Source organism: Panulirus ornatus, chromosome 44 (genome assembly GCF_036320965.1).
Source record: "Panulirus ornatus isolate Po-2019 chromosome 44, ASM3632096v1, whole genome shotgun sequence".
Lineage (NCBI taxonomy): Eukaryota > Metazoa > Arthropoda > Malacostraca > Decapoda > Palinuridae > Panulirus > Panulirus ornatus.
In genome coordinates, this window is record NC_092267.1 from 16,005,277 (window position 1) to 16,015,497 (window position 10,221).

Genomic DNA, 10,221 nt, shown 5'->3' on the forward strand with positions numbered 1-10,221 from the left:
ATATATATATATATATATATATATATATATATATATATATATATATACATTACAAATGTGTGTATGGTAAAGCTCGATTTGCGAGTATTAATTCGTAGGGAAAAGATTCAAAGAATGAATGTGATGCTAATACGATTCAAAAAATGGCCTTCAAATAGGTTTAGACTCTTTTAAAAGTGTAATTATAAAATTCGCGACTTAACCAGAATTTGAACGTTTAATAATATATATATATATAGATGTTTGTCACTGTGTAGGTTAATCTACGGGTTGATGCCTTCGCAGAAGCACTGACACCTCTCTATATATGGGCGTGGTGGGCGTACGACACACCCTCTCCCTCCCTCACCTTCGGGGCAAGAGAGGGGCTTCCCACAGGGCTATTTGGTGGGGGGAGGGGGGCGGGGGGGTGGCCCGCCAGGACCTCGACCATGCACGCCTCTCGGTTGAATGATCACCCTATAGTTAACATTTCCACAGTTCTACAAGACCATCCAGCAGGGGGGGAGGGGGGGAGATAGTCTTTGGAATGAGGGGCAAAGGGCAGCTGACCCTTGGCCTCCGAGGGCCCCCCTTTTTTTTTAGGGGGCCCGAGCAGACCCTTGGCCTTGGAGGTCCCCTTTTTTTAAGGGGGCCCAGCAGACCCTTGGCCTCGGAGGTGCCCCTTTTTTAAGGGGGCCCAGCAGACCCTTGGCCTCGGAGGTGCCCTTTTTTTAAGGGGGCCCAGCAGACCCTCGGCCTCGGAGGGCCCCCCCTTTTTTTTCGGGGGGCCCCCAGGTCTACGAGGGCAAACGGAAGGAAGATCCAACCCCATTCGACGCCTTTTGGGGTACGATCAAGAACAAATGGTAGGTGGGGGGCGACGCGCGCGTGTGGGAGGCCTCACTGCATGTCTGAGGGCAGGTCTCGGGCGGAGGTGCAGTGGGCGTCCAGGGTGAGGGCGGAGTGGCCGGGTATCGCGGGCATGTGGGACGCCGGCTGGGGCTGGGGAGGGGCGGCGCCCGCCTCCTGCTGGTGCTCCTCCAGGCTCTGCTTGAGCCGCTTGGTCTCGGTCTGCTCCTCCTCGTCCTCTTGCTCCTCCTCGCCGTACCCGTCCACCGCCTCCTCCTGCTTCCGCTTGGCCGTGGCCATCTCCGCCGCGTGCCGCTTCCGCCATTTCGTGCGCCGGTTCTGGAACCACACCTGCGGGGAGGGGGAAGTAAAAAGAAAACGGGGTGTTGATAGCAACGCTCACTGCAGTGCACACAGTCCGCTGATGACCTGCATCAGCGGATACATCAACTGATGACCTGCATTAACGAATACATCAATTGGTGACCTACATCAGCGGATACATCAACTGATGACCTACATCAACGAATACATCAACTGATGACCTACATCAACTGATGACCTACATCAACGAATACATCAACTGATGACCTACATCAACGAATACATCAGCTCATGACCTACATCAACGAATACATCAACTGATGACCTGCATCAACGAATACATCAAGTGATGACCTGCATCAACGAATACATCAACTGGTGACCTACATCAACGAATACATCAACAGATGACCTGCATCAACGAATACATCAACAGATGACCTACATCAACGAATACATCAACTGATGACCTACATCAACGAATACATCAACAGATGACCTACATCAACGAATACATCAAGTGATGACCTACATCAATGAATACATTAACTAATGACCTACATCAACGAATGCATCAACTGATGACCTACATCAACGAATACATCAACTGATGACCTACATCAACGAATACATCAACTGATGACCTACATCAACGAATACATCAACTGATGACCTACATCAACGAATACATCAACTGATGACCTACATCAACGAATACATCAACTGATGACCTACATCAACGAATACATCAACTGATGACCTACATCAACGAATACATCAACTGATGACCTACATCAACTGGTGACCTACATCAACGGATACATCAACTGATGACCTACATCAACGGATACATCAACTGATGACCTACATCAACGAATACATCAACTGATGACCTACATCAACGAATACATCAACTGATGACCTACATCAACGAATACATCAACTGATGACCTACATCAACGAACCATCACCTCATATACATCAACCAATGATAGGAAAGGATTTCATTATAACTACTTTGCATATCACTGACTCTACAGACAAACCTGTTTACTTAAACACTTCCGCTAAGATAGACGTAAATGGTGTAACATATAGAAAACAAGCAAACAATACTTTTGTCCCATATTTAAAATGGTGTAGAAAATATAGAAGAAAAAAAGATTCCCAATAAATTTGTCCCATAAATAGATAATACGTCATAGAAATATAGCTATAGATTTGTCCCATAAATAGATAATAAGTCATAGAAATATAGCTATAGATTTGTCCCATAAATAGATAATAAGTCATAGAAATATAGCTATAAATTTGTCCCATAAATAGATAATACGTCATAGAAATTTAGCTATAAATTTGTCCCATAAATAGATAATACGTCATAGAAATATAGCTATAAATTTGTCCCATAAACAGATAATACGTCATAGAAATATAGCTATAAATTTGTCCCATAAATAGATAATACGTCATAGAAATATAGCTATAAATTTGTCCCATAAACAGATAATACGTCATAGAAATATAGCTATAAATTTGTCCCATAAACAGATAATACGTCATAGAAATATAGCTATAAATTTGTCCCATAAACAGATAATACGTCATAGAAATATAGCTATAAATTTGTCCCATAAACAGATAATACGTCATAGAAATATAGCTATAAATTTGTCCCATAAATAGATAATACGTCATAGAAATATAGCTATAAATTTGTCCCATAAACAGATAATACGTCATAGAAATATAGCTATAAATTTGTCCCATAAATAGATAATACGTCATAGAAATATAGCTATAAATTTGTCCCATAAACAGATAATACGTCATAGAAATATAGCTATAAATTTGTCCCATAAACAGATAATACGTCATAGAAATATAGCTATAAATTTGTCCCATAAACAGATAATACGTCATAGAAATATAGCTATAAATTTGTCCCATAAATAGATAATACGTCATAGAAATATAGCTATAAATTTGTCCCATAAACAGATAATACGTCATAGAAATATAGCTATAAATTTGTCCCATAAATAGATAATACGTCATAGAAATATAGCTATAAATTTGTCCCATAAACAGATAATACGTCATAGAAATATAGCTATAAATTTGTCCCATAAATAAATAATACGTCATAGAAATATAGCTATAAATTTGTCCCATAAGCAGATAATACGTCATAGAAATATAGCTATAAATTTGTCCCATAAACAGATAATACGTCATAGAAATATAGCTATAAATTTGTCCCATAAATAGATAATACGTCATAGAAATATAGCTATAAATTTGTCCCATAAACAGATAATACGTCATAGAAATATAGCTATAAATTTGTCCCATAAATAGATAATACGTCATAGAAATATAGCTATAAATTTGTCCCATAAACAGATAATACGTCATAGAAATATAGCTATAAATTTGTCCCATAAACAGATAATACGTCATAGAAATATAGCTATAAATTTGTCCCATAAACAGATAATACGTCATAGAAATATAGCTATAAATTTGTCCCATAAATAGATAATACGTCATAGAAATATAGCTATAAATTTGTCCCATAAACAGATAATACGTCATAGAAATATAGCTATAAATTTGTCCCATAAATAGATAATACGTCATAGAAATATAGCTATAAATTTGTCCCATAAACAGATAATACGTCATAGAAATATAGCTATAAATTTGTCCCATAAATAAATAATACGTCATAGAAATATAGCTATAAATTTGTCCCATAAGCAGATAATACGTCATAGAAATATAGCTATAAATTTGTCCCATAAACAGATAATACGTCATAGAAATATAGCTAACACCAGGATGAACAGTTGGTGCCACCCAGCACAACAAAATGGCCAGTCAGTTGGGTCTGCTCCCCCGCGCGCGAGGCCGCCATCAAGACGAACCCCCGGCCACCAAACACGTCGGCCATGTGGTGGTGGTGGAGGGGCGACGTGAGCGGTGGTGGCGGCGGGTACCACAGTGCGTGTGTGTGTGTGTGTGTGTATGTGTCGCTAGGCGTCGACAAGCCAAGCCAACCCACCCTCCTCCCGCTATATCAGCGGTTTAACAAGCGCGTCCCGTATCGGCCACTTCGCCGTGAGGAGGTCGTCTCGCTCCACACACACACTCACACACACACACACACGTCTCGTTCTCTTGGTGTCATTATGAGCTGCGTCGGATCTTAATTACTCGGCTCCCGTGCATGTTCACGCCGTAGGCCTTGCGATAGGCCGAGGGTCCGTTTGAAGAGCGTGCGATAAGCGGGTCCAGATAATAAACGATAAATTAATAGCGAGTAAAGCGTCGCGAATTATTTATTGTAAGTTTCGTTTTGTAGATGTTGCGCTTCTGTATGCCGTTGTCTAGACAGTGTGTGTGTGTATATATATATATATATATATATATATATATATATATATATATATATATATATATATATATATATATATATGCCCCGATTCAATCCACTGACAGCACGTCAACCCCGGTATACCACATCGCTCCAATTCACTCTATTCCTTGCCCTCCTTTCACCCTCCTGCATGTTCAGGCCCCGATCACACAAAATCTTTTTCACTCCATCTTTCCACCTCCAATTTGGTCTCCCTCTTCTCCTCGTTCCCTCCACCTCCGACACATATATCCTCTTGGTCAATCTTTCCTCACTCATTCTCTCCATGTGCCCAAACCATTTCAAAACACCCTCTTCTGCTCTCTCAACCACGCTCTTTTTATTTCCACATATCTCTCTTACCCTTACGTTACTTACTCGATCAAACCACCTCACACCACACATTGTCCTCAAACATCTCATTTCCAGCACATCCATCCTCCTGCGCACAACTCTATCCATAGCCCACGCCTCGCAACCATACAACATTGTTGGAACCACTATTCCTTCAAACATACCCATTTTTGCTTTCCGAGATAATGTTCTCGACTTCCACACATTCTTCAAGGCTCCCAGAATTTTCGCCCCCTCCCCCACTTTATGACTCACTTCCGCTTCCATGGTTCCATCCGCTGCCAAATCCACTCCCATATATATATATATATATATATATATATATATATATATATATATATATATATATATATACATATATATATATGTATTTGCTTTGTCGCTGTCTCCCGCGTTTGCGAGGTAGCGCAAGGAAACAGACGAAAGAAATGGCCCAACCCACCCCCATACACATGTATATACATACGTCCACACACGCAAATATACATACCTACACAGCTTTCCATGGTTTACCCCAGACGCTTCACATGCCCTGATTCAACCCGCTGACAGCACGTCAACCCCGGTATACCACATCGATCCAATTCACTCTATTCCTTGCCCTCCTTTCACCCTCCTGCATGTTCAGGCCCCGATCACACAAAATCTTTTTCACTCCATCTTTCCACCTCCAATTTGGTCTCCCACTTCTCCTCGTTCCCTCCACCTCCGACACATATATCCTCTTGGTCAATCTTTCCTCACTCATTCTCTCCATGTGCCCAAACCATTTCAAAACACCCTCTTCTGCTCTCTCAACCACGCTCTTTTTATTTCCACACATCTCTCTTACCCTTACGTTACTTACTCGATCAAACCACCTCACACCACACATTGTCCTCAAACATCTCATTTCCAGCACATCCATCCTCCTGCGCACAACTCTATCCATAGCCCACGCCTCGCAACCATACAACATTGTTGGAACCACTATTCCTTCAAACATACCCATTTTTGCTTTCCGAGATAATGTTCTCGACTTCCACACATTCTTCAAGGCTCCCAGAATTTTCGCCCCTCCCCCTTCCGCTTCCATGGTTCCATCCGCTGCCAGATCCACTTCCAGATATCTAAAACACTTTACTTCCTCCAGTTTTTCTCCATTCAAACTTACCTCCCAATTGACTTGACCCTCAACCCTACTCTACCTAATAACCTTGTTCTTATTCACATTAACTCCTAACTTTCTTCTTTCACACACTTTGCCAAACTCAGTCACCAGCTTCTGCAGTTTCTCACATGAATAAGCCACCAGCGCTGTATCATCAGCGAACAACAACTGACTCACTTCCCAAGCTCTCTCATCCCCAACAGACTTCATACTTGCCCCTCTTTCCAAAACTCTTGCATTCACCTCCCTAACAACCCCATCCATAAACAAATTAAACAACCATGGAGACATCACACACCCCTGCCGCAAACCTACATTCACTGAGAACCAATCACTTTCCTCTCTTCCTACACGTACACATGCCTTACATCCTCGATAAAAACTTTTCACTGCTTCTAACAACTTGCCTCCCACACCATATATTCTTAATACCTTCCATAAAGCATCTCTATCAACTCTATCATATGCCTTCTCCAGATCCATAAATGCTACATACAAATCCATTTGCTTTTCTAAGTATTTCTCACATACATTCTTCAAAGCAAACACCTGATCCACACATCCTCTACCACTTCTGAAACCACACTGCTCTTCCCCAATCTGATGCTCTGTACATGCCTTCACCCTCTCAATCAATACCCTCCCATATAATTTACCAGGAATACTCAACAAACTTATACCTCTGTAATTTGAGCACTCACTCTTATCCCCTTTGCCTTTGTACAGTGGCACTATGCACGCATTCCGCCAATCCTCAGGCACCTCACCATGAATCATACATACATTAAATAACCTTACCAACCAGTCAATAATACAGTCACCCCCTTTTTTAATAAATTCCACTGCAATACCATCCAAACCTGCTGTCTTGCCGGCTTTCATCTTCCGCAAAGCTTTTACTACCTCTTCTCTGTTTACCAAATCATTTTCCCTAACCCTCTCACTTTGCACACCACCTCGACCAAAACACCCTATATCTGCCACTCTATCATCAAACACATTCAACAAATCTTCAATATATATATATATATATATATATATATATATATATATATATATATATATATATATATATATATATGGCGTCCTAGCTTCGTCTGTTCGATGTATGTCAACTGACTGTTATATTTCTCTCTTGTGTCTCTGATGTTGTGATTATTAACCGAAAGTGCACTTAGGAACTTATCGTGTTTCATTTTCCCCTTAGACTCATAGGAAAAAAAAAAACCTATATATATATATATATATATATATATATATATATATATATATATATATATATATATATATATATATATATATTCAAATTTGTGTACTTTGGCCCTATTTCCAATGGAGGGTTCAGGTAGTTCCCTCTCTCTATATATATAGTCAGTGAACAGCACAAGCGTTCATTGTGAACGCTTATGAACGTTTATTAAACTCCCCTCCTCCCCCCTCCCTCCCTCTCCTCTCTCTCTCTCCCCCCCCCCCCCCACCAAAATAAAGAATTGAATACGGAAACGATTGTCAGTTTATCGCCAGATGGGATTAGGTTGCGAATCAATCCGGCGGGTATGGCGTGCTCAGCCGGCCTCACACGGCCAAACAAAGGATTAGGCGGGCAAACACAAACAGATGACGATCGCCACTTGACTGGCCCCGCGGGGCGCCGCCCTACGCGCTCGCCTCGTTTACTCTCCACCCCCGGCCCTTCCCCCCCTGTTGGACCTCAGTTTACCACGCCAGGTCTTCGTCTTAATTTACGTTTGTCGTATGATCCAAGCGACGTAAGTGGTGGTGATGGTGGGTGGATTACGACAGGCCCAGCCTAGGTGAGGCGGGAGATTCAAGGAGGGTTTGGGGATTTACGATGGGGATTTAGCGTCTCTCTCTCTCTCTCTCTCTCTCTCTCTCTCTCTCTCTCTCTCTCTCTCTCTTGTCCTCCGGTGCATTTCAACTGTTATGATCTGCATTGTGTGTGTGTGTGTGTGTGTGTGTGTGTGTGTGTGTGTGGAAGGAGGGATGGAGGGAGCTGCCTTCTAGTTAGGGAGCGCGAGGGAGGGAGGGAGGAAGGGGTGATAGGTCTGTACGTAGCCTCAAGGCGTGGAGGGAAGAAGGACCGTTTCCCACGCACTGAATTAGAAGGATGGAGGGAGGGGATTTGATTAAAGGGAAGGAAGAAGAAGGGACGGAGGGAAAAACACCCCGCGATGGAGCCAGGAGGAGGAGGAGGAGGAGCCAGGAGGAGGAGGAGGAGGAGCCAGGAGGAGGAGGAGGTGTGTTGGGGATAATACTGGGACATGATGGAGCCTATGCATTACTCGCTTACCTCCATTGTCAGATTATCCGTGGCTGTCGGAGTCGACATTACCTCCCTATTCCTCCGCCAGCTGCCCGACGCCGCGTTGGGCCTTAATCCCGGGCGGCGCAAGGGCCGGAGTGGCGCGGCCGGCCGGTGATAGGGTTCGGCTCCTCGTGATTGACAAATGGGCCGATTGTGTTTTATTGAAAGTTGGTGGCGCGTTGTGACTGAGCGAGCGGAAGTGATTGACACGCCGGGGGCCCGGGCGGCGGCGGCGACGGGCGGGGAGGAAGAGGGAGGAGTGGAGAGAGAGAGAGAGAGAGAGAGAGAGAGAGAGAGAGAGAGAGAGAGAGAGAGAGAGAGAGAGAGAGCAGGGCTTTACGTAAAGTGAGCGAGCGGTGGAGTGACTGATACCGTTGCGTGACGCATATGTTTATATATTTATCGGGGCGACGCTGATTTTTGACAAAGAGGAGGATAAATGAAGAGAGAGAAGTTGTTTATTTATCGGGGCGACGCTGATTTTTGATAATGAGGAGGATAAATGGAGAGAGAGAGAGAGAGAGAGAGAGAGAGAGAGAGAGAGAGAGAGAGAGAGGTTGTTCATCCATCGGTGGAATACTAAGGAAATTACGGGCGGGAGGTGTGGCACAAGGTGAGGTTGTCGACAGGAGGAGGAGGAGGAGCAATGATGATGAATTGTGATGCTAAGGAAAAGCTGGGCTCAACCCACGCTGGCGCTACCGTGGTGGTTAGGGCGGTCGAGAACTGTCTCTCTCTCTCTCTCTCTCTCTCTCTCTCTCTCTCTCTCTCTCTCTCTCTCTCTCTCTCTCTCCCCACCCCTCACACCCCTTGACTCTCCCTCCCTAAGTCAAAGAGTTTAACCTCATCTAACTTAACTACCTGTCCCTCCCCTCCAACAACTGCCTCCGTCCTTACGCCTCGTTAAGGAGTCACCAGCCATCTAGGGGGGGGGGGGGGGCCTTGCGTCACCATGTGAGACGACCTCCGTCACGTTCGCGCCGTCACGCGCGGCGCGCGCGAACTTCCGCCACACCCGCGCGCGCGCGTACCGTCACACCCCACACATACACACACCCACCCACTTCACCCCCGTGTGTTCCATCGTGTTACTTACGCACGCTCCATCACGTCAGATCTGCCCACACATCTCGCTCCCATTCGTTCCTCTCCCTCACACTCGCACTCCATCACTTAACACCCCTCCTCGTCCTCCTCCTCCTCCTCCATCTACATTGCCACTGCCCTCGCTGTCTGGTTTTGAGCCTTATCGCTAATGATGATAACCATATCAGAGGCCTGTGGTATTTCTAAATTAACCGGCTATAGGCCTATTTTTAATAGGCCCCACCGTAAGCCTACTTTAAATAGGTCTACAATAGGCCTATTTTAATAGGCCCACAATAAGCCTATTTTTGATAGGCCCACAATAAGCTTATTTTTAATAGGCCCACAATAGGCCTGTTTTAATAGGTCTACAATTGGCCTATTTTCATAGGCCCACAATAAGCTTATTTTTGATAGGCCCACAATAGGCCTGTTTTAATAGGTCTACAATAGGCCTATTTTAATAGGCGAACAATAAGCTTATTTTTAATAGGCCCACAATAGGCCTGTTTTAAGAGGCCCACAATAAGCCTATTTTTAATAGGCCCACAAAAGGCCTATTTTGATAGGCCTACAATAGGCCTATTTTTGATAGGCCCACAAAAGGCCTATTTTAATAGGCCCACAATAGGCCTGTTTTAATAGGCCCACAATAGGCGTATTTTAATAGGCCCACAATAGGCTTGTTTTAATTTAACAGTTGGCTTGTTTTGATAGCACCACAATAGG

At 43.7% G+C, this 10,221-nt stretch overlaps 1 protein-coding gene across 4 annotated transcripts in view; it reads right to left on the reverse strand.

Moving 5' to 3' along the window:
• Window positions 1-36: 36 nt before the first annotated feature.
• Window positions 37-10,221, reverse strand: part of HGTX (HGTX homeodomain transcription factor) — a 110,416-nt gene continuing 100,231 nt past the window's right edge. For 2 of the 4 annotated variants that reach the window (XM_071687925.1, XM_071687924.1), the window contains exon 3: window positions 37-1,182. In XM_071687925.1, coding sequence (XP_071544026.1) covers window positions 883-1,182 — 300 coding nt within the window. In that variant the 3' untranslated portion in view covers window positions 37-882. The remainder of the gene's footprint in view (window positions 1,183-10,221) is intronic. The other 2 variants (XM_071687928.1, XM_071687926.1) reach the window with 1 other exon arrangement.